This window comes from Anopheles coustani, chromosome 3 (genome assembly GCF_943734705.1).
Source record: "Anopheles coustani chromosome 3, idAnoCousDA_361_x.2, whole genome shotgun sequence".
Classification (NCBI taxonomy): domain Eukaryota; kingdom Metazoa; phylum Arthropoda; class Insecta; order Diptera; family Culicidae; genus Anopheles; species Anopheles coustani.
Window position 1 is genome coordinate 72,221,484 of NC_071288.1, and position 25,887 is coordinate 72,247,370.

Sequence of the window (25,887 nt, forward strand, 5' to 3'; positions counted from 1 at the left end):
TTTAGGTCTGATGTTGTTTTTTCTTATCCCTTTTCTCGTGCTCTTGAATTCCCAGTTCAGGGCTAACTCTTAGTTACGCCTTCATTCCAGAGAAATTCTACATGGTCTTGGTACATATGGCTGATTTCCGGATTATGGAAAAAAGACAGAAATGAATGAATGAGTATCGTTTGAGTATTTATTGAAATATCAAACTCTGCGTACCACATGCATAGGACAGGAGTGCTATTAAACATGCAACACATGACGCTGACAGGACATTTAACGTAAAGAATTCAGAATGGAATGGAATGGTAGAAAATTAATAAATTTTTAAATCGCTTCACCAAACCTTTCTGAACCTTTCTGCAATAAAACTATTTGTAGGATATGGTAACAAGCGCACGAGTAAACATATAACATAGCATCTTTAATATGTCATTTATTCGCTTGAGGCTGAGGGATAAATTACCATAGAAAAAACAGCAAGCTGCGAAGTAAATGTGCTGGTTCAAACATCATTTGAATAAATTCACCAAGTCGGAATAATACTTTCCTTTCTGTTTTCTCAAACAAAAATGCACCCACTGACCTACAGCAGCCTCAATCGCTACCGCCTCAGTTGGACTTTGGATAAGGAACAAAGAATTCAAGTCACATTCAATTGGCATAGTTATTAAATTTGTCCACATCACCAAGAAGTCCGATTGGGAATCCTGTCACAAATCATTGTCATCACGATGGGTTCGTTTGTTACAGTTCCCGGTAGCAAGATCTTAGGAATTTAAAACAGATCCCGGTGCCACTGAGAGCTTTCTTCTCGGATCAATAAAATTACTTTCCATCCTGTCATCTGCAGTTATTGAGAGCTGTCCCCGCTTCGAAATCGATAGCCAAGCGGGTGGTGGCCTTGGCAAAGCTGTCACTTAACCAAGACTTATCCTTTGTTTCCCTCTGGCTTGCTTCTGAGAGTTTTATGGTGGCCTTTAAACCGAGCGGTTTTTCAATTTTCCCATGAAACCGCGTGCATCGATCCGTCGGTTCCAGCTCCCCGACTATGGCTGGTCGTGCTACATTTGCACGTCCCGCTCCCTTGCTTTCTTTTTCTCTGAAAGTATCAGCCGTTGAGGGGAAAGTAATACGTTCCAATTTGCAAATATTTTTACATAATTTTACAGCTCATAATCAGATGCAGCCGTGCACGCTTGTGATGCTCGTCAGCCTTCGAGAAGTGACTGCAAAAGATGGATCTTTGGCCATACCGATGATGGTTGGACTATCGATGGTTGCAAGTTAATGCAATTAGAAACAACAAAAACTCAATTTTATGGCTCAATTTCAATTTCAAATTCATATGTTTTTACTTTAAACTTCGATGGTTACTAACATATTTCTTGGTGTTCTACAAATTGTCTTATTAAATATTCAAAATTGATTTTTTGAACTTTTATAATTTGAAAAAATGTATACTGCAAGATGATAATTCAGTAAATTTCTCATATTTGCTTTTCCTTAGATATATAGCCAGAAGCGGATCAATCCGTTCGGGGGCCCCAAGCGCTTGGATAAACGGGGGCCCACCATACATTTCCATTGCTCTAAATGTTTCTATATCTGGCCAAAATTGAACTTATTTTTTACAACTGGTGGACCATAAATTGAGAGCATTTTAAGTCAAACGGACATTATTAGATGAGAAAGAAGATTCATGAAAACATATTCTGGCAAGGTTTTAGGTGAAAATTAACAATGGTTAAGCAATACCAAAATACATCTGTAATAACTTTGATCAAAGTATGTATACCACTGTGAGAATAAGAAAAATCGGTAGTTACTGTTGCGATCTTGGGTTTTCACCACGGGGCCCCCTTAAGCTTGGGGCCCACGCGGCCGCTCAGTCCGCTGATAGGTAGATCCGCCTCTGAATATAGCTCAATCAAATTCAGGGCTTTTAAATTAGTAGATAGAACCAAAATGCTACATTTAGTGATTAAAAATAATCAGTCAATATCAACCTGAACCCATGTCGAAGCACTGAACAAAATTTCGATAAAACTGGAATCGTCCAGATACTTTTGAGTGGACAATAATGACCCATCATTTCAATACATGTATCGGCGTTCCAATGCTCAAACCCCTAAATTGCATAAGTCAAATATCAAAAAGTGCTAATTCCTGAAAGCAACAATAACAGTACACTCATGTAAATGTATTCGATTTGATTGCCAATCCTTCCCAGCAGGGCTTTCAGAAATACCTACCGGGAGGTAGGTCAACTTCTAGCCCACTACAATACTACTGAAACCAGCGCCATCCAAAGACGTTGCATTTACTTCGGTCTCCGGTCGCAACTCGTTCCTTGTTGCATGGTTAAAACGCATAACGATAACGATCGCGTTGGCTACAGGAGCGTTGGAAGCTAAAACATGATTTATTAGTGTAATCATTGCACTTTTCTACTCGTTTTGTAAGGGGTTGGCAATCTGGCCTGGTAGTCCTCAGCAATGCTAGGACCAGCAATGTAAAAAGGAAATGAATAAAAAATAAAATTTTAAATTGTATTTACACTAACAAGGCTCGAAAGGTGGAGAAATACATATTTAAGAAATTTATCACGTTTAAACTGAGCAATCTGCATAATTTCTCTAATAAATAAAACAATGCACTTAAGGACAAAAACCTCAATTTATCATTATCGAAAGGTATTGAAAGGATTGATTCATGTGCGTTTACTAGAAATGGGAATTTTATTTTTAAATCAATGTAAAACTGATGGCTTTCAAAACTGGTATAGTTTTGATTTTTATTTGAAATTTTCCGTCAACGACGAGAAACATTTTCATCCGAATAGTTAACATGCAATAAAAGTGTCGGTGGGAAAACGCTCCGTAGCTAGGTGAGTTTACAGTCGAATTAACTTTACACAAAACTAAAACTCTCGCAATCATAGCTGCAGTAGAACAGAGAAAAAAGGGGATGGGTGAAAAATCCGCTCGAACACGAGAAAAACAAAGGGGATTGGTTGAAACAATCAAACCGCCCGGGAACTTAGTCGCTTGAAAATGTCTGATAGAAACGTTACAGTTGTTATTTGTTTGCCGCAGGGTTTGCATTACAACGCATCGATTGGTCGCTGCCTGTTAGTAGGGTTTATGCTACGTTGTTCTGTAAACTGTGTATGGCTCGGGGCAACGAAGGTAAAAGGTGATTTTTACGATAGTTTTCGCACCTGCAAACACAGAGAGGAATTTCCTACAGGGAATGGAAGGGTTTAGAAATGCAGTGTTACACCGGATACATCACATACGTACATCACAAAGGTACCGATGGTTGTAAAATGAATAAAAGTAAAGAGACATACCAGCGAGGTTCAAATATTCGATCGGGTTTGTGATGATTTTGTAGACCCATCAAACAGATTTGGATTGTTTTGGAAAGTGAAGGATTGTGATCAGTTTATCTTTGAGTATTTTTTTAATTTCCGTGCCCGTTGAGAATAAACTGACAACAATGAATAAAACATACTTTTCCCCCAAAAATTATTTCAAAAAGAAAGTTTTATCTGGGCTATCTTGCTCTAAAACTGATTATGGTTTTTATTCCTGTAGAGGTGTAGACGACTTAATCTGTACCTCCACTTGCATATCCTTTTCCTTATGAAAAAAGATATTTGAAATTACTTTCGCATTTACGAGATACCTGAACATCTCCAATTTGTTCAAATTCAATGTTGTTCAAAATTATAAACCACATTTTAAACAAGCAAAATAAATTAGTTTTTAAAACTTTAGCTATTGGGGGATCCCTGATGCAACGGTTTTAAGCTATAGAACAAAACATTTAAATTGAATAAAGTTACGTTTACATCAGATAAAGTTTAAATTTAACATTATTTTATCACCATTCTTAAGAGAATTAATTTGAAGCAAAAAGCAAGAGAATAATCCATTGCTAACCAACAAGGATAATGGACGGAATACAATATTCTTCAACGGATGCGAACAAGAGAACACCGCCAGACATGTGATGTTGGCCGTAAAAAAATCAATCCTATACAGTTGAGCACTCAATTAGATTAGTAAGCGTTAGGATCATTACCCGAGCGCATTATGATGGTTCCATTTAACCACAATGGCGGATCGCGGGGTGTCCGTCGCTCGGTGCCGATCGAATCGTTAAGGGGTCGTAAACATAAATCACTGTATTTTATAACGGCTCTCCCGTCGGACAAACAAAGTACGTGCAGGTTTAGTGGGAAGAGGAGTTGAAGTGGTTGGTAGAGTCGGAAACGGAGCGATAGCTACGGTCCAATCGAGCTGGTACCTTTCTCCTCCCTCGATAATTTCCACCGAACTCGACTCCTGCTGTTGGGCTGTCAATCAAGCGGAAGTCCGGGACTACACTTGAAGGATTTCTTCCAGGTCCGCAAAAGCGGTCTGGCGGAAGACTTATATGTTTAACATTTCCCGCGAACCGATTGCCGCTAGCTGATGGTTCCTGCAGGACACGGACTGGTTCTTTGGGCTGCCGTTGGATGTCTGTAAGATGCCGGGGATTCTAGGAACAACTACAAGCATCAAGGCCAGCGGGAGGTCTTTCATTGCAATCGTTCCGTGTTCTTCGTTCCGGGGTGTGCGTGTGATAGTATCATCCGGATGGAGCTTGTCACTTCCCACCGACGCGCTTAGAACTGTCCCCGAAAACCCCATTTTCCCTCGTTAGTGTTAGACGGGTTGGGGGTGCTTTTGCTTTTGAATGTGACAAAACCGTACGCGGGAGAACCGTTTGATGGAAGTGAAACCAATTCCGGGGGGAAGAAACTCCCCATCCCTGCAAGCGCCATCTCAATGACGGGACATTTACGCTTATCCTGGTGTTACAAGCGTTACACACACGCAGAACATATATTCCATCATTCTCCCGCCCGGGGAGTGATTTACTGCGCGGTGGTCTGCAATATCTGCAAACGAAGGCAAAAAAGAAAGGCCAACCCAGCTCGGCCAGCTGTCGTCCAGAAGGTAAACCCACCCCGCGGAACGTCTTTATCTGCATCATCATCAAACGGCCAGCACGCAAGCGAGGGGTCTTCATCTCACCTTCGGCCAGCGCCAACAGTGTACAGCCTCTTATCCACCGCTGATTGTTGATCGTATCTTCATCGGCAAACTTTGCCCGAAACGAGTATCGAAAGACGGTGCTGCTGAAAGGCGACGGTAAGTTTCACTTTCGGAGCGCCCGGATGGTCCCGGAAGTGAACGCTCCGGATCGCTCCGAACTGTCACACGCACACACAGCCATCCCTACCACCACCACCTCGAACCACGACAGCTGGAGGGAAAGAATGTGTTAACGCGGACGGAAAATGGAGTTTATGTAGCAAAACGGTGCTCCTCGCGCATAAACGGTGCTTCGTTATCCGTCATTGAAAGGATTGGCAGTAATGGGGGGGCACGGGGGAAACAGCAGCGCCAGCAGGTTGGGAGGGCAATTTTCCAAGAAACTGCCACCGTCACAGCGTGGAAGAATGGGGTGAGGGGCGAGTGAGTAGATAATTTTGCTCCACGAAATAAAATCATTAATCATTTACATGTCACATTTTGTATACGTAGCTCGTCTACAACCTGGGGAGATGTTTGTTGGGCGGGGCGAGGGTTGGAAAATGTGTGTGGGGGGAAGGAAAATCACGGGAAAGACTTTCCTTCCATGAGGAGATAGAGCAAAAGAGAGAGAGAGAGGCCAAGAGACCTTGACAAGGTGTTTTTGCGGAGTGTAATTTTCCTTTCAGCGTGCTTCCTTCCTGTACCACCATTTCCACGTCCTTTAACCGGGCAAAGTTACGCCAACGCCGAGCGTTTTGTCTCTCCCACTCACTCCCCAAACTCCCCACCAAACCTTGCAATCAACGTCGATCGGAGCGCTTCACCTTCGGCGAAAGGAAATTTCAAATCCGATGGGAGGGCAAAGTTGGCAAACCAGGTATCAAAGGAATTGAACTGTCAAGACGTTAAATTGCTTTACCGAGAAAGGGAAAGAAAGAGAGCACGGACGCGAGGAAAAACGCACCTCATAAGCGTTTACATGCCCTACCCCTCTTTAGAGACCCCTTCCATCGATTGCCTCCCAACAAAGCACCGGAACAAGGGTATTCAAAAAAAGAACACTGAACGCGTACGCGCGTTCCGTAAATTGCCAATCGGATTCGATGAGTAACTTCACCGGCCGCGGGCTGCGGAATGGAAGGATACATTTGCGCCGATTTTCCTGTCCCATGACACCGGATGTCGAAGTTCATGACAGGCCGATCTAGTTAGCATGTACCGGCGGGGTTTGTAGAATGGGTCAAACCCGTTGCAGGTGCTTCATTTCTACCTTGTCACCTTGTTCGGGTTGCGTTAGTTTTGCTTTACATTGTACTGTTAGCAAATAATGTGTAGCCACACTTGTGAGTATTATCTACCACCACTGTGAGTATTGTTCCACTACCCGTGAACAATATAGAACGGAAGAAAATCGTATACAAGTAAAAGTTTCCTGCGTTGTTGGATAAAAAATCGTAACAAATAAGACTATGGCCTTTATGAATGACTAAGTAAAAATAGTGAAAAGTAAAACTGAAACTTTAAAAACAATTCAATGACATGTTGAATTAATATAATGCTCTTACAATAATTTATTACATTTTAGTTGGAGTATTTCAATCCAAATGATTGTTATAAGTATAATCCATCAAATCAAAATAAGTAGAAAACGAATGGTTAATTCATAACTTATCTTAACTTCTAACTATTCATAACAACTAACTTATAACAAAATATTGACCGTAGATAAATCTTTCACCGTAGATTTATTCAGATCTTTGAGGATTGGAAACTCAAAACAGTTATTAATCTTTGACGAGTCCTTATTTACTCTTCATGACTCTTTTATGGGTTTTGGGTGTGCGATTAAAAACTAAAACAAGGGACCTACCTGTCGTGATCTCCACGAAACATTTTCTCTATATATTTTTAGAAATCCAAATTCGACTATATTTTCCTCGCCACTTTTCTTTATCCAACCGCTCAAGTTAACTTCAATCACAAGACTGATGTTTCAATCCATTTCGTTTTCCAATGTCTACTTTGTTCCACCTTTTTCAAAATGCAGATCCACCTCGGTTCAGCAGTAGGCCATCGCTCTTCCAATTTTCATTGCCAGCTAGATCACGAATAATTTTGTCACTATTCACCCGTTCATTTCACTCAATTTTTTTTTCTATCTACTCGGCTCAACCCCTACACTACCCTTCTCACTTTAGCGACTTTTAGGATTCCACTAGTCTGTTCCTTACACAATCGGGCATCTTTGGTACTCATAAAACTAAAATTGAAAGATTCATGAATTTTAAAATCGAAGCAAAGATTCATATCCACATTCGAGACACAATGTGTCAATTCTAATTTACTTTGCTTGTATTGAATTTCAAGAACATATTTTATCGATTTTGGAGGTAACTGTGACATAAAACATGAAAATCAAACATAGTGGATGTTTGTTTCCATTTTACATTTGTTCAAGTCTACTCTCATTTGACATCTCAAGGACAGCTCGCCACTCGTCCTTAAAAATAACAACCACGACTTGTATGCTTTCTTGGTTTGCTCCAATTTTTTTTGATTTTGTTCAAATGCTTCCATTACATCCATTTCTGGACACGTTCCTCCGAGCGGTAGGTGTTTTCCGTGTAAAATAAGCTTTTTCCTCGCTTACACTAGCTCCAAATAAGTAGGAAGAAAAAAAACGAAAGCCCAGAAAAGAAACGTCCCGTAAAACATAGCCAGCACATTCGCCTGCGTGGCCAAATGCTGACCGACGGATTGCTGGCCAGCGTAAACAGAAGCGGCGAACAAGAAGCGAACCAATATTTGCGGATAATATTGTTAGTGGAGTTTGATAAATCTAGCTTTAGCGCTCGTGTTTAACTTTTCGCCCCGTCCAGTGGAACTTCCTCTCTCCCCCTCCGGTTGCTGGTGACGTAAGCAAGCATTGTGGGCAAAGGATCGCTTTCCCTTGACATCTTGCGGCGTACGGGGTTTTTTTTCCTGAACGCGAGCTTATTTCTGTGCTTCCCTCGTTATACCTGGTTTGAGCGGTCTGTTTGATTTCGCTTCGTTACAACATTGGGTAGGTTTCCCGGTTTGCTTTTGTGTGCTGCGATATTTTCCTTCCTAGAAGACCTTATACACACACACACACACACTGTGCGAGCTCAAGATAATGGCGTTCACGAAGCGCATGAGAGAAAGGAAGGGAAAAGGAAGGGAAAGCGAATAAATAGAAGGAAAAAGGTAGAGCATCTACAAAAGAAAATATTAGTTTCCTTGTTGACCACCGATCTTTCTTTTCGCGTAAAAACCTCGCTGGCCGCATGCTTTGTGGAGAATCACAGAAATCGATTCTAGTCGTAACTGGTGCTTGTTTTGGGCGTGGAGAAGTAAAGTCGTACGATTTCCACCCACTTCCGGCCTTAGCCTCCTCGGTTGGGATGCAACGAGATGTAATAAATCCTGAAGCCTTGGCTCACACGAACGAATTGCTGCCCGTTCGTAGGAGTCCTTGTATGTACTGTGTGTGTGTCGGTCGGAGGCAAAGGGCAAGATCCAATTTCGTCTTCCCCACTACGATACACCCCGACGTGAGCCAATGATTGGACGGTAAAAAGGTGAGCTTTTCAGGGAGATTTTACATATTATAGCACCATCGGTGCACCACCGGTCAGATTCGATTCGATCCGAGTCGCACCAGAACGAGCCAAATCGGTCCGATAAAAGGGATCCGGCCGAGGTGGCTACGAATTTTCCACGCCAACTCTGACCGATGAAAATTTACCACAACCTGCCCGTCCACGAGCTCAATCCGACAAGCCAATCGATCTTCCGGAAGATTCCGGACGGTTATCCGGACGATAAATTCGATACACAAATAAATGCCTCGTACCTGGGTGAGCTTTTCTTTCACTTTCTCGCAACGGGGTTTTTCGCTCCACCAACGACAAAAATCCCTTCGGACCAAGTCAGCCGGAAAATCTGCCAAAGACCGATCGAAGTACCCGAGCCCCCTTCGGGTTCTGGTTATTGGGATGGAATTAAAAGGCTGACTGACCAGCACGCTCTCGCTTTTCCTCCCAGCCGTATTGCCCATTTCTTAAAAAAAAGGTACCATTTGATTGGGCTTTGTCTAGAGGGAGCGCGGTGGGGACTGAGGAATTCGTTCCACTACAATGGCTCAGGGTTTTCACTTGTTTTTTGCTGCCTGGGAAAGGAAGGAAAACATCTTTCGCTCGAAGCCGGACGGGTTTCCGAAGAAATCAATAAAAATTTATGAATCTACTTTACTCTTGTTTCAGACACTCTTGAAGGATAAACGATACGGAAAGGTCTCGCATATACGAAGCCCTGTTCTGTTATTTGTTCGAAACATATTATCAGAACTCCCTAAAACTATTAATATTGAAGTTTGGTCTTGTTATGATTATTTTGTGCATTAAAAACTTTAAACGTTGTGCAGATTGCAATCAATTTCTTTAAATTTCTCATCAATGTATTCTTAATAGCTTTAAATTGCTACTTAAATTATTTTTCCCCCTTCACAATCAAACAATAACTGGTCGTCAAAGCCAAACACATCATATTTTAATCATATCATTTTAATAAGTTAATTTACCCTTTAATGGTTTACCTTCCAAAACCCACAGGCTCGCTTTGTTGTGGTTCCATGTTCGTTCCCCGGTTTACTCCGCCCACTTCGAACTCCTTTTTACGAATTTTTCCAGTCGTTTTTCTTACCTTCCGGTGAAGGTTGGCCCATTTCATTTAATTCTCCCACTTTCACATCAAGCAGCCCGTTTATCCTCATCGAGCGGCCAAACCTAAGCAGGCCACTTGCCTTCCCGTAACCCATTTCTTTCCAATTCATAAATGCGATCAAGGACAGGCACCATTAGCGTTGAATAATGATTGTCAATGTCAGTTCGGTCGCTCGGGCGAATATTTTCCTTCAACCCATGGCTCTTACTGTTGGGAGTCAATATCCGGCGTTTTTTTCTGACACTTCCCCCGGCTCGCACCGGTTCCGATCCGGTACTGGGGTAGAACGGCAACGGCCCAGCATGGTCACCCCTCTCCGAGACCACCCTCTCCCCACCATCGGACAAAATTGGCCCAATGTCGGTTCGATCGTGTTTGCCCGGGTGTCGATAGTTTATGTATATTTATTCGCTCGTTTCCCGAAGCCACCGGAGATTGAAGGCGTTGATTGGCAAACAAATGAGACGAATAAATAAAAATAATACGCTACCTTTAGCGTGGGGTGGGAATTCGGCATTCGGTCGGTCGAGTTTTCTCATCCTTTTATTCTGGAGAACCCTTTTTCCCACTGGGAATGCTCGATTTGAAGAAGTATACTAGGACTATCGTCGCATTTTTTTTACTCTATGAATTGTTTAGTAAATGGAATCAATTCAAGCACTCTAAACAAAGATAAAAACTATCCTCTTTTATGCAGGATTAAATTTTTCTACAAAATCCACAAAAATGAATATCATAATAAAATAATTATAATGAAATTCTACAACAAAATTTCACAGTTTGAAACTATTCTTTGGAAAAGTCATACATTCAAAACTCAAAAACGCATATTGAGATCGGAAGATTCAAAATTAAACCGTATTTTATCGACACATTAGAACTGTTACATAATGTAAAACAAGTAACGGAAGAACTTGTCTTCGGTTAAGTTTTTCTTCGTGCATCATATGATAGAACTGCAGAATGACTAAAATAATATCATGTTTTTCAATTATTCTCGTACTAGTAAAATTGCTCAATGTTTCGTTACAAAAAATCAAACCAATTATCTTCTCAGCATGATCTGGTGACGTGTTCGATCTAGCATTTTTGTATTTTTTCCACAATCTAAAATATCGACGTTATAACTCATGCCTTGATTGTATTGTCTGGAAAATTCATTGGATTTCTTTCGACGTTTTTCACTGAAGTAAATTTTGGATAGAAAAAAGGAATTAAGTCGATGCAATTGTGACAGTTATCTCAAGCTCGCGTTAGAAAAACTATCTCGCATCATGTTCGTTCGAAAACTAAATAAAGTTGCATACTTCTTATTTGTCTTTCGCTCGACATACCTTACGTTTGTATATCGCAACCGAATAATCTGGTTTACTTTTTGCTTATCTGTCTGTTGGAGTTTGCACACATTTTTGTTCCAACAGACAACTCGGTGCCAAAGTAACTTCCGCCTGAAGCAATCTGTGAAATAAATCAATTCTTCCTCTGATAGGATTTTTCAGCCGCTCCCAACAGTTAGCAACAAAAGAGCGACAGTGGACGTAAATACTTTCCTCCGAGCTGGCCGGGTAAACTTATTTGGAAGGTGCAGTGGTAGTTTTAGAGAGTGAAAAACTGCAGTCGCCAAGTAACAAGATGAAAACGTAAAGCATCCGAGCCGAGCACAAAGAAAAGTTAGCAAATCAATAAAAAAATATAACAACCCAGGACCGTAAACGAACTACAAAATAGGATGAAATAAAACTGCTTCGAAACCTGCTCTTGGGTGTATTTTTTTTCTCCACCGAACAGAACCGATAAAATTCAACCGTGTACTGCAGAACGGAAGCTTGACAGAGAGATGATAGAGTCCAGCTCGGAGAAGAAAGCAGAGCACAATCCAATAAAATGTAACTAACATTCTTACATTACTTTTATGGCTTGCCGCAGCGTTCGGCGAGACAATGCACGCCTCGGCTGGGAGGAAAAACAAGAAACCCGCACCGCGGCGGCCGGGGTTGGCGGAGGCAAACCGGAGATTTTCTTCCTCCATTGCGCCACAGTTGCAGCTCATTTTTCGGACAAGTAACGTCAAATTACGGAAAAAGTTTACTTTTTGCTCACTTTCGCTTGGTAGTACGCCAATAAACTCCACCGGTTTGTCTCGATCTGGGTTGGTTTTTGTTATTGGAACCGTTTACTGCGTTTTTTATTTATTTTCCTGTAACTTCATACGTTTTTCAATTTCATTTCCCACGACGCAATTCATTTAATTTTTATTAACTCCACTGCAACAATATGTAGTTCGTTCTGTCGCAGAGGAACGATAGAAGTTTTCATCAAACAGGATTGTTAAATAATTTGTTCCATTAATAAATGCTTTCTACATGCACGTGTTTCTACTTATCAGTTTGTCCCCCTTTCAGTATAAACTACCAGAACCTTAAATCAATCACAATGATAACCGGTTTAAAATGTAGGGAATTTTAGGAAAATTTCAATCAACTGATTCGAAGCGATAGTTAGTTTCATTATCAATATTCTGTAGCTGGTGCAAAAAACCAATTTACCCTACTGAAACGTACGTTCTGTCATTCCGGTTCGGGATGGTGGTAGGAAAACCCCCGTCCCGGCCTGCCCGAGTGCATTAAAATGTCCCGCCATTTTCGGAGGTTCTTTTCGGTTCGATTGGTTGTTAAACCAGCTCGTCTGAAGTGGCTGACAGGTTCAATTTTCACGGTCGGCGAACGTGATTTTGCAAATAACCAGAACACGGGGCTATTCCGCCGTCAACCATGTACGGGTGGTACGGGGGAGAAAAAAAAGGAAACCCGGACACAAACTACGTGCCAAACATTCGGTGCGAAACCCTGTTCGATACAAATTGGCATACGTTCGGGCCCGCGGGTGGCTAAAAAGGGTCACACGTTGGACGGTTTTGCTTACGTCGGAGTGAAAAAGAAAATCGCCCGTGCGCCGACACCAAGGGCCTCCATTTGCCTTTGGTTCATGAGGCAAAGGCGTACGAAAAAAAGGAGAGAGGTCCTCACACTAGAACGCTACACCCCATAATCTAATATCTCGTTCGACGGGCGGGCAGTGATGGCACTTTGCACCGTGCATGATTGATAGATTGAGCGGAACAGCGATCGGACGGGGTTTCGATGGCTGATGGCGTACAGGACCACCCCTCCCTCACCTCTCCTTTAAGACCGACTGTGCCAAAAACCGGATGGAAGGATCGAATTGAGCCTTCCGGAAGAAGTTGCAGCCGAACCGGCGCTCGGCGACACGACAAAAATTAGTCATCAGCGTTCATATTTTTTGTTAACCTCCCTCGGTGGTGGTTAAGGAACGAGGCCCTTCTTGAGCCCACTCGAGCTGGTGCTTCAGTAAAATGAACATATTTTCAACCACTTCAGAAATACAAGTGGGCAAAACAAAGTTTCGTTCACGCTGCTCAACATGATGAAATTTCAGCATGCGGTAAAATGGTGAGGTTTTTAACAAATGTTGAATTTCATCGCCATCAAAGATGGTTATAAAAATAGATTTTGGTACATGACTAAACCGATTTTGTATGAGAATGTTAACATTTATCGAAAAGTTGGGACAATTTGGCCCTTTATAAAGTCAAAATTCTAAATCTTGGTTATCTTGTGCAGTACCCATATGTATTTTGGAATATTTTAACAACGATTAAAAACAATACTTTTTTAATAATCCAAAACTAAATCCAAATAAGATTTCTCAAATTGGGAACAACTTTGGACAACAACGTTTATTTAAATCGTTGAAATGTGAAAAAGTTCTATTGAGTTCTTCAAGATTTACAAATTATCTTTTGGATGTTTCAAAGAAGAAAAAGCATTGAAAGAATGCTAACCCGATTTTTGATTGACCCGATGGAATGATGGAGTACTGCGTCGAAAAACCAAAACGTCAAAAGATGATAAACAAACCCACTAAAGCAGTTGTTTAAGCTAGCAGGAAATTTGCGCTAGCAGGAAATTTGGCACACTAAAAATAAGTATGTCACAGAAATATGCTTTTCTTTTCTCCTTTTTGAACAACAGTGTCTTATCAGTTCACATGCACACCCTTTAACGATATGTTAATTAAGCTTCCATTCAATTAAACCCTCCACCAAATATTCCACCAACCACTTCCTAGCCATCCATCATTCAATGTGTTTGATTCCGGTATTTATTTTTCCAAATAAATTTCTTACTGTTCATAAGCGACGCCCAGCCCGACCCACTTCTCCCACCCCCCGTGGGATCAGCAAGAAAATTTCCACCGAATCAGCGTTGCCCAACGGAGAGGACAAAAATCACAACCGAATGTAACTTTTACCTTCGCACTGCTCGTTCAGCTCATTAATCATCCAGCGTCCGTCGTATCTCGGGACTGGATGCTCCAGTGACATCTTCCGTGAGCCCTTAAAGAACGCCCTCGAAAGAAGATCGAATCCGCGGCGCACACCCTTAAAGAGCAAACAGCTTCGAGCGCGCCTTGGCGTGCGGAAGATTAGCCGCATTAAGGTAATTCTGGTGTGTCCCCACGGTCGAACGGACAAGGACACGACGGCACGGTGGGAGAGGTGGCACGGAACGAAATGGCACCCGTGACCAACTGTCGTTTTCCCTCGAGGTTCGGTGTTCTGGTCTTGGCGGAACGAAAATGGAATCATTTTATTTCACATTTAAAATTGATTACATTCGCATTCGCGCCCTTCACATGGTCCCGCGCCCGTCGTGGTGCGCTGATTCTGGGGTTTATTCCCGGATCCCCCGGGCGGTGGAAAATAAAAAGTGTAAGATTCCGATTTTTTTTCCCTTTTGACTATCTCCGATTAAATTTGCTGTTTTCCATCTTCCAGCTGCGATCCCATTGAGGGGGTGTAAAGATTTTCCGCTTAGCCAGCAGAGGGCGAGAACAGAGAAAAGTTAATTCTCTTCGCACCATTCCTGCGCGTGGCAACGGGGCGAGTGCCTGGCGAGGGCAATTCATTAAAATAAAAATGACTTTTCGGTCCAGTTAATATCCATCATCACAAGTAAACGATATTCGCCCTGACGACAAACAAGAGGCTGTTTCAGGCATATTTTGGGTTTTTCGAAACAACAATCAAAATTAAGCACAAACAGTTTCAATTGGAAGGATAATTTTAGCAGCATACAAAAGAATTAAACTAAACAAAAAAATGTCACAATCAATCATATAAAAGTCGTAACTTAAACAGTTTGCAAATATATGGGACAAATGTGCTGCGATTACAAGAAAACAATTGTCATAATTTGACAAATGAAATAATAAATTGAGTCAGTAATAAACGATTATAGGTTATTCTATAATTTACTTCTTCATAATCAAAAAGAAAGAGAGACGAAAGACAGTCTTAACGCCAGAAAAGATGAAGAAAGAGAGTCAATCGTTTCGGTCGTTAGTGAACTGCCATTTTATTTCATATTACAATGACCTAATTTTTTTTTTCAACATGACATTTTGGTTTAAACAATACATATCTTTAAGCTTATTTCTTTAAAGCGTATACCGGCATATTCTCCAACATGGTTGCTTGTTCTACTAGGCCTAGTGAACCTCACGTAGCAAGCAACACACGACTGAGTACCAATTTCACGGATCAATTAGATTCCATTTCCTACTAGAGGAGCTGAAAAAATGTTTTCCCATCAGTTGATAGACAGCCATGGCACATTTACCTTCACCGTAGTTTGTATTATTGCGTACGTTTCCAACCGAACTTATAAAAAAAGGGATAAGAAATTGAAAAAAATCTTCAGAAATTAAAAAATGTTTAAATTATATAAAGACAGCAAGAAAATTAATATTAAAATATCGAAAAAATATCGAAAAATGTAAGAAGAATTAATATGACGTAAACAAGGTATGTAATAAAATGCAAGTACAATGTTTCAAACATATTAATTGTAAACGGAAACGGGTCAGCGGTTAAATCTCCACATATCTTACGCTACCGAGCCAAGCTCAACTCGTGCCGTTAATATTATTTTATTGTTGCATGGCTAGTTGTTGTTTGCGAACAGATAAGGTTTACCATATGCGATAGCAATCCATCGCGCAGAGATATGCATGTTATTGTGCCACTTTGCTGGTGTCTACTGCAGGCAAAACCTAGAGACAGATATTAAAAAGAACCTCACCATAACCCATGACAACAACGGCGAGGACTGATATGCGATATGCATGTAGAAACAGTTGGAAAATATGTATAGGAAGGGAGAAACTTACGTACGCTGGACGAAAAAATATACATAACGGGACGCCACTGGGAAGCATGAAACTATGCGACAAAACTTCAAAACTCGTTACAACCAACAAGTTGTCCATGAGCCAGTGCCTGATTGGGATTTGTTCGTAGGAAACCGCGGGAGGAAAAACTTAAACAGCTCTACCTCTGGGTCTCACCATGGAGTTGGCATGCACGCCAAGCTCTTACTCCTTGATCCAAACCACCCTTAGTTCTGCGCCCCTAGATTCTTGTCTATCTCAACCTCTTCTGAGGAGGACGCCGAGTTTCACGCCGCTCGAGAAAAGCGACGGAAGGAAACAAAAGTAAACCTGCGAGAGTAACGACCGCAACCGGGCGAAGAACGCATCGAAGAAACTTCCGGTGTAGAAAACTGAGGTTAGAAAATTGTATTTTCGATCAACTAGTACCAACGGTGGAAAGGAACTGACGCCAGGGAAGCCGGTAGAACCAACTTTTTCTCACCAACAAAGGACAAATTGATGCGAAACCTGGCCCCGTGTAGTTGTTCCGCCCATTGTTTATTCCATGCGTAGCTTTCCGGGTTTTCATCGGTATCACGGGGGACCACTCACGACCCAAAAATCCTCGCCCGTCGTGCATGGCGTCGTGAGGCGATGGAATTTCGCAGAGCAAATTGAAGACGGAGCAAACGAGTGCCGGGAACGGGAAATCCTGTACATTAACGGCAATGGGCGTGTGTGTGTCTGTGTGATCGGTGCCCCACACCCTCACCGGAGCGTCAGCTAGGAAGGAAAAGTTTGAAATATGACTTCGGGAAAATATGACGACTGTGCTGTCTAACAAGTTTTGAACAAGAATTTGCATACGATCCCAACTTGTCGGTTGGAATTCTTGCTTATCTGGCCGAGTCTGTTTCTTTATAACGGGTTTTCGATTGTGGTTATTCTTGCGGTGGCTTCCTTTTTTATGGTTTCTATTTTTTACTCAACTTTATTAAAGAGGTAAAAAATGAAACAAACTGTTATAAAATATAAAGCAATAGAGCTTCCTTTAAGTCTGCATTCAAAACCATGGAAGCTTTCATTGAAAAATATTGTTGTCGGTATCCAAATTATTGTTTTGCGTAATCTCTTGATTATTGTCAGGTCTGAAATACATATTTCAAGAACATTAACACCCTCCCAACTATTATGTACTCACGAGTATTGAGTATTATTCGTAAAGGTGTTTGATTCCAGCGTCAGATAGCTGACTTACCTGAAATGAAAAGATATAAATCGTTAGTATAGAAATAATATTCAGGTTGACTTATTTGTACATTTGTTATGCAATGTATAGTCATTTGTTTCCACTAATCACTACCTTTAGAACACAAATCATTTTAGCTTATTTCCATAAAATTATTCGTTCGGTTAAATATACCTTCTTTGTTATTATAATCGGAGCTAGTGTAGAACTGGGATACAAATTGGGCAAAATTTAATGAACTACTGGGTAAAACACGTTACACGAGCCCATATAGAGTCTCTTTGGGGGATCAGTAATTGAAATAATAATAAATTGCGAAATTTTGGAAATCTTTGCTTGGTTAGTAGCACGGTCGTTGTGTCGATCTGCTGATGGCTAGCTGTGGCGAGTATACAGTGCTGCTCCAGTCAATATGAGGGAAATAAAGATATACAGTATGAAGAATGCATTTGGTTGATAGGTCAAAAATACCTGAAAACTAAAAAAAAATGGATTATTCTCTCTCGATCTCACTCATTAGAAACGCAAGAAATGATGGACTAAATTTTATCGTAAAACTATATCAGTAAAGAATTCTGATGGCTGTTTTGTCGGCCTGTCAGGCGGACTTGCGACCGTCAGCCAGAAATTAGACAATTCTATTCATGTTTTTATGTTTCTCGTTTTTTATGTACTACACAACCAACTTCTGCCCTGATCTAGCTTCAAAGTGACTGGAATACATCGTGTGTGGTAAACTCCACCCGCAATTTTAAGAATTCAAAAAAGTTATTATGAAGGCCTACATCCCTCAAGAGTTTAAGAAAAACAAATTTTTGAGGTAGATCGACACTTCCAAATCGACAAATCGCAAGCGGCAAGCATTTGAACTTTACGCTACGCTACTCGTATATCAAGGCAGCATCAATCAGTGCTTGCAAACCATCATCCAAGTGTTGTCTTGTACTGATTTACCGATTAGTGTGAAGCGCAAGTTGCGCACGTCTTATCTGCATTCTCTGCCTATGGACATCGCGAGCAAAGTGATACAATGCAGTGAAGAGCAGCAGAGGGGCTGCTGCAATTGCGAAATCTGCATTTCTGATCTACATTTCCGCGCTCTTTCTCGCCGGCACGTGTTCCCATGCGCATGCTGCCTCATTCTCTCTGCTGTCGTTCCGACCTTAGCGTTATGCGTCAGCTAGGAATGAATGATTATAATAGCAGTTGCGATTCGATTTAATCAGGGCACGTGTCCACAAGTGATTGATTTCAGCACGGTCCCCTCTTGGGATCCAATTAGCGAGCATCAGATGAGCCGAAAAAAAATTATGATTCATCTCATCAAAATGATAGAAAGTGAAAAAAAAACAGAAAGGTATCCGCGGAGCCAAGATGATGACACTAAACACTTTACTCATTGAACGCGAAGCTAGCGGAAGGTTTGTAAACATGGCGAACATTATTACAGCTTTAAGATGGGGTTATTTTAACTTCAATTTTGTCTGGGTGTAGTACTATTTGTTAAGTAAACAAAAAATGTGGTCTGTGGTCAAAATGCAATAAAATTATATTCGGGGAATGATAAGGAATTATTTTTAGCACAGTTTTGGCGCTTTTTATGCTAGAAAAACTACTTGAATGAATGAAACTAATACATGGCTTAAACAAGAGAGAAGGCTTCTAGACCATTGCATTATTTGCAGAACCTTCATAATGTCAAATGGATATGAAACTGAACCTCATAAACCATCACAATCACTGCTTTACTTATTATTTTTATTACACTGTTTATCGTCTCACGCTTCCGGTCCTCTCGGTAACACTCACCGGGGGAGTTCATTCAAACGTTTTGAAATCTGCTAGTGACAAGCTCTAGCTTCAGCTGCCAAAATTCATCACAACCTGTTATCACTCCCATGCCCTGGAAAACATTTCCGAGACTATCTGGCCACATTGTTTGCTCTAGATAAACGTGCAAAGAATATTTGGGTCTGGTTCGTAGGAAAAAAAAAGTTTTATTCACACGAAAGACAATACGGTAGTTTGCGGATCATTCAAGATAACACAATCCTTGGGCGGGTTCAAAGCGAAACTTTATCTGTACCGCACTGCTTTCGGCCATGATCTTGCACTTCGGCAGTATAAAACGAGTTCACCGCCACGATTCGATGGCTCAGTTCAGTTCAGTTCCATGCTGAAAGTGAACGTTCCTGTCAAAATATTTGCAAGACAACCGAAAATTGTGTGCAAAAGCAAGTGGACCAGGTGGATTTTAGTGTAACGGTAAAAAAGAATCGTCGATAAACGTGTAACTTCCTTCCTAGTAAGGACCGGCCTCAGCATGAAGGCTGCTGTGGTAGCCGGATTGTTGCTGATCAGCATTGCGAGCATCAACGCTGCCACCGGTACGCACATATAGAAGAAATTAAAAAGCTTTCAATCACCATTAAGATCTTATAAACGTACGGATATGGCCTGCACCAGTCTGGAACATTCCAGCTCCTCGCGGTCTAATCGATCTGTCAAACTTTCTGTCGGAACAAGAAAAGTGCTTCAGGCAAGTGGCCACGTGACCAAAGTGTGAAGTAACCGATTCGTAGAGACTATTTTCAGTTTTACCAATCAGTTCTCGTTTGATCTGTACTTTTGTTGTTGCAATGTTTTGCTTTTCCTATGGTGATTTTGAGGGAAGTGATTTTTGCTTGATTATTATGCAACATTGAAAACAACTTCTTCATGGTTTGACTGACGGTGTATTACTCTCTTCCCCACGCGCTGTAGATCGTGTCGTGTGTTACTTTGGCAGCTGGGCAACCTATCGCATTGGCAATGGCAAGTTCGAGGTGGAGGATATCAACCCGAACCTCTGCACGCACATCATCTACACGTTTGTCGGGCTCGACACGAAGGGCAACGTAAAGATCCTGGACAATTGGCTCGACATAAGCCTCGGTGGGTTCTCGCGGTTCATGCAGCTCAAGCAGCGCAACCCAAAGGTCAAACTAATGATCTCGATCGGCGGCTGGAACGAGGGATCGGCCACCTATTCCACGATGGCCAACTCGGACCTGCTGCGGGCGGTGTTTGTCGACTCGGTTGTAACGTTTGTGCGACGGTACGGCTTCGATGGCTTCGACATCGACTGGGAGTACCCGACGCTGCGCGGCGGTGCTGTTGACGACCGTGAAGGTTACATCAAGCTGCTGCGTGATCTGCGTACCCGCTTCGACCGCGAGGGTTTCATTCTGTCCATCGGTACGGCTGCTACTGCCGACTACCTCATATCGGCGTACAACGTACCGGAGATCAATAAGTACGTCGACTTTGTCAACCTGATGACGTACGATTTGCACGCCTACTGGGACGCCCAAACGGGTGCCAATGCACCCTTGTACCCCAATTCCTGGGAGACTGGATACACTACCAGCATGCTGAATGTGGTAAGTAACTGAAATCCGGTGATCCGGTACGTTTGGAAGTATGTTAATACTGGCTTCATCTCCAAGGATGCGTGCGTGCGCGCCTGGCTCAAGGAAGGGTTGTCTCCATCGAAGCTCATCATGGGTGTTCCCGCTTTCGGACACACTTTCAAGCTCGCTTCAACACAAGATACGCGCCTCGGCGCACGAACCATTGGCCCAGGCGATGCAGGGCCCTATACACTGGAACCCGGTACGCTGTCGTATCTGGAAATATGCGAGAAACTGAGAGGCGGTGGCTACACTTCCTATTTCAGCGACGAACAACAGGTACCGTATGCGTTCCGTGGCGATCAGTGGATTTCGTACGACAGCACGTACTCGATCGCGCTGAAGGTGCAGTTCGCCAAGCGGATGAACCTGGGTGGAATAATGATCTGGTCGATAGAGTCGGATGACGCGAAAGGTATCTGCGGGGAAGGCCAGTTTCCGATATCCTCGGCGGTGTTCAGTGAGGTGTTTGGAACCACGGTCCCTACTGTTACCACAACAACGCCACGTCCTGCGGTAACCACGACTACCTCTACCACAACCCGTCCAACGACCACTACCACCGCCCGACCAACGACCACTACCACCGCCCGACCAACGACCACTACCACAACCCGACCAACGACCACAACTACGAAAAGTCCGAATGAAAAGCTTGTCTGTCCTGCCTCAGGATATCTGAGGGATCCAACTAACTGCGGACAGTTCTACCAGTGTCTCGCGGGACTGTAAGTAGAACCCTTCACACCTGGTTTGTACAGCAATACTAAGTATTACTCTTCTTGTTTTTTAGCCCTGTACAGCCAAACTGGCTGCTGAAATGCCCAACGGGTCTCTACTTTGACACGAAGAGCAATACCTGTAACTACAGTTATCGAACGGATTGTGTACAATAATTTATTGTAGTTCTTACCTATAAGCTATCTCTCGAAAACCTTTATTTAATAAAAATACATCCTTCCACAACATGATGTGCTTTCGGAGAATCATTTTGGTACCTGTCTTCAGTGATCAGTAAAGTTACCGTTGAGCAAATAAAATAGGTTGATTCAATTCAATTCCAGATAAGGTGTTTTGCCTCTTCAACAACGATGCGGCCTACCGCGTGGGAGCCGGCAAGCGAACGGTGGACGACATCAACGGGGACCTCTGCACGCACGTCATCTACAACTCGATCACGCTAACGAACACTGGCACGCTGAAGCTGCTCGATAGCTACACCGATGAGACCAATGGTGCCTTCAAACGCTTACAGGCCATGCGCCTGCGCTACCCGAACGTGAAGTTCATGATCGGGCTGGGCGGAATGACCACCAGCTCGGCCACGTTCTCGCGCGTCGTCAGTGTGGCTGCCCTACGCCAGGCGGCCGTGAAAACCATCGTGAGCTTCCTCACGCAGCAGTACCAGTTTGATGGGCTCGACTTCTACTGGCACTATCCGGTGATGAAGGGTGGCGTTCCCGAAGATCGCTCGAACTTTGTCACGTTCATCGCGGAGCTGTCGGCGAACATGCGCATGTATGGGCTGCTGCTAACGCTGACCGTGGCTCCGACGGACGACTTCTTCATGTCCAGCTACGACGTGCCGAACCTGGTCCGGTTCGTGGACTATCTGCACGTAACCGCGTTCAATTTGCACGCCTTCTGGGACGGCAAAACGGGCCATCAGGCGGCAATCAATGTGAGTGGCCGGGAGGGTTCGACCTACGAGGCGCAGCTGAACGTGGACGCCATCATGTCCGGCTGGATAAAGGCGGGTGCTCCGAGCTCAAAGCTAGTGCTTGGAATATCGAGCAACGCGGTCACGTTTAAATTGCATGACGAGAAAGACAATGGTGTGGAAGTGCGCGCTGCCGGTAGGGGAGAACCGGGTCCGTACACCACTACCGAAGGTATTATGTCCTACCAGGAGCTGTGCGTTGCTATGGAACAGGGAGGTTGGACCTCCATCCTGGACCGGACGCAGCAAGCGTACTACGCACACAAAGGCCGCTGGTGGGTTAGCTACGACGATCTACCGATCGTGCAGCTGAAGGGTTCGTACGCCATTTCGAGGAACTTGGCAGGTATCGCACTGTTCGAGGCGGAAGGTGACGACGCAGTGAACGAATGTGGCAAAGGAACTTATCCGGTGCTGAGGAGCATAAACACCGGCTTGAACAGAAAAGTGCCCACTGAGAATGGGGGTATAACCACTGCGAAACCTACAACTACAACAACGAGTAGAACTACCACTTCCACAACAAGGGCTACCACTACCACAACAAGGGCTCCTACTACTACTACAACAAGGGCTCCTACTACTACCACCACAACAAAGGCTCCTACTACCACTACCACCAAACAGCCGACCGGAACAACACCTCCTCCAATGCCTCAATACTGTCCATCAAAGGGATATGTGCGAGATCCCAGTGACTGCGCCGTCTACTATAGATGCATTCCAAATGGGTAAGAATAGTCACAGCTTGCTTAAATCCTGCTCACCTCTTGTGCAGAATTACAATCCAACCATCTTTTGCAGACTGTTCCTGACGGTCTGGAAGTACACCTGCCCTTCAGGTCTACTGTTCAACCTGACCTCAAGCACATGCGAGTATGCTAGCAGGGTGGACTGCTGAAAGAACACTCGCATGCACTCTCGATCCAAGGACTACACATCAGCGACCAATGATAAACCTATTGTACTTCTTAACGGTGTCGGTATATTTCAGTAAATCGTTTGCTTTACAAATAAGGGTAGCTCCAAAAGCGTAAGCAATCGGGATTTGTTCTTTCTCGGTTGCGCAGCGAGTTCCAAGCGCCGAAGGAAACTTTAATAATTCGAAAATATAATGGTAAAAAATATCATTACCATCAGAAGGCGGCGGAAGGCGACAAACCGTACAAATAGAACAAAAGTCATTTGTGTGTAAATGAAGGGCGCTGGTGGACGGAGAAGAAAAGAGATTATCATAGACACCTTGCTTTTCCTGCAGCGAGCTGGGCCGAGCCAATCCAGAGAATGTGAATGAATTACGTTACAACGGCGCTTCCTGTTTGTTGCGAGCCGCGTGAAGATTGGATCGTTCCGGGATTTTTGTGGGGTTGGAAATCGAATCAATGAAATACTTTTTGATTCAGTTGGCCAATCATTGTGAAATTTTATCAAGAGGCTGTCATTGAGATCATACCACGTCATTCTGTTTCGTCAATTTTATTTATTTACAAGACTAGATTTCTTTGTGAATGTCTTAAATACGGTAACATCAACAAACATATTTGGATCTGCGCAACAAATCCTCTCCTTATTCTCCCTGGCACACGGTGTATGCCTTTAATCAAAAAACTTTTCTGCTAACAATAAATTTGTATTAACTTCTCTTTCTCTCTATCTGTGTTATGCCCTACGGGATGTGGAACGGCTTTCTTCGGCTTCCGGTCGTTTCAGACGAGTTTTCCCTTGTTTCTTTTCTAGTCTCATTTTACTTTTCCTTCTGGTTAGTAATGAACCAGCAAACTATTTCTCGCAACTGCTTCGCTAGATGAGCCCAAGCGGCGAAAGTCCCTTCCTTCACGGAAAAATTCCTGTACGTCTGGCTTTCGGATGATAACGAAGGTAAGACTGGGTAAGTAAGGGCCCAGACAGAAAAAAACCAATTCACCTAAGGCCCGAGATCGGTGCTCGAAATCAGCACGGATCGGAAAACAGTTGCACTTTCCCGAGAAGCATCTGCCTCTGGGGTTGATTCGGCTGTTGTTTGATTTTCTTATTGAAACATAATCATTGCTTTCCGATGCCCTCGCTCCATCGCTGGCTGAGGGGGGGGGGGGGGGGGGGGGGGGGGAGTATCGCTTGGGAAAAGTTTTTTCGATGGCGTAATTATATTTACCAAGTCTCAGTACCGAGAACGGCTCATGTTTTTGGTCGTGAGCCGGGTTGGAGTCTGCGGGATGGGGAAAGCAAACATTAATTTCCCTACGAAGCAAGGGGAAAAGAACCATTACTTGCAAACTGTTGTTTCATGGTATGACTGAGCAACGTGACCTTAGACTGACGAGTCGTGTTGTTTTTCGTAATTTTATCTAACGACATACCGAGGAGTACAAGAATAAATTTTCCTTGAAGAAAATGGTGCTCGTCAAAAAAGATGTGGCATCGATGTACCTTATTCGCATTGCGCACACAGCCTGGTCACAAACCACCATTAAAGGTCGGTTGGACAGTCAAGCGACATGCTGAAGATGTCTCCACCGACCGGCTGAAATCTCCGATTTTCCGAACAAGCATCCTCCACTGGTCTTCGCCAGGAAAATCGACCCCATTAGCATGTCGCGGGAGCGACAGATGGGAACAACCGATCGGAACAACTTCAAACGATATTTATTTAAATTTATTCCTTCTTCGATTATCAATATCAACATGATCTCCCGTGTGGGCTGTTTCGTAACTGTTGCGAGTTTTTTGTTGTCTTTTTTTTTCGTTTTTCCCCCGTGCGAGAACATCACTTTGAAGTTTTATTTTTATATTCGGTTCCTTCATTTTCTACCGATTCGCCAATTCGCCTAAGGTCTGGAATGAGAAAGTCCTTGCTGTCCTTCATTTTTTTCTGTCTATTTAAGTCGTCTTGGTTGGTTTGCCCCACTATGTGACTACGTGCGTAATGGTGGACGTTTAGGTAAAGTGACGCCATGATTACTTCGGAGAAAATTGAATAACTTGACGAAAAACTCCGACGTGGCTTCAAAAGAGGTTCCTTTCTGTTCTCAGCTTATATTAGTCAAGATAAACATAATTTTTTTTTTAAATTCGGTACCTCATGACAATTATTTTTTTCCCAAATTCAGTGGCGATTTATGAGAAAGTTGATTTGTTTAAGATGATGTTGAAATCTAGTTGTTTACATTTTTATTCGATTCGTTTCGAAGGTAGTTGGAAGCTGTTGTTTCTCAAACCGTGTTTCGCACAACAAAACTTTATTATTGCCTATATAACTCTCACTTGAATTATTGTAAGGTTTATAAAAAAGAAACATAGTTAAACTAAAAACTTTAAAGTTGGACTCTTTTTATAAATTATGTAGTACAAATAAGGATTTTGTTTGAATACTTTAAACTAGGTGGTGTTGCAAATATTCGTTATCGATGT

At 42.8% G+C, this 25,887-nt stretch overlaps 1 protein-coding gene across 1 annotated transcript; it reads left to right on the forward strand.

Moving 5' to 3' along the window:
* Positions 1–19,630: 19,630 nt before the first annotated feature.
* Positions 19,631–23,380, forward strand: LOC131266322 (probable chitinase 10). Its single transcript, XM_058268792.1, has 6 exons — positions 19,631–19,694; positions 20,071–20,729; positions 20,796–21,487; positions 21,553–21,620; positions 21,824–23,210; positions 23,284–23,380. Exons 1-6 carry the CDS (start codon positions 19,631–19,633, stop codon positions 23,378–23,380), a joined length of 2,967 nt encoding a protein of 988 aa, XP_058124775.1.
* Positions 23,381–25,887: the final 2,507 nt, after the last annotated feature.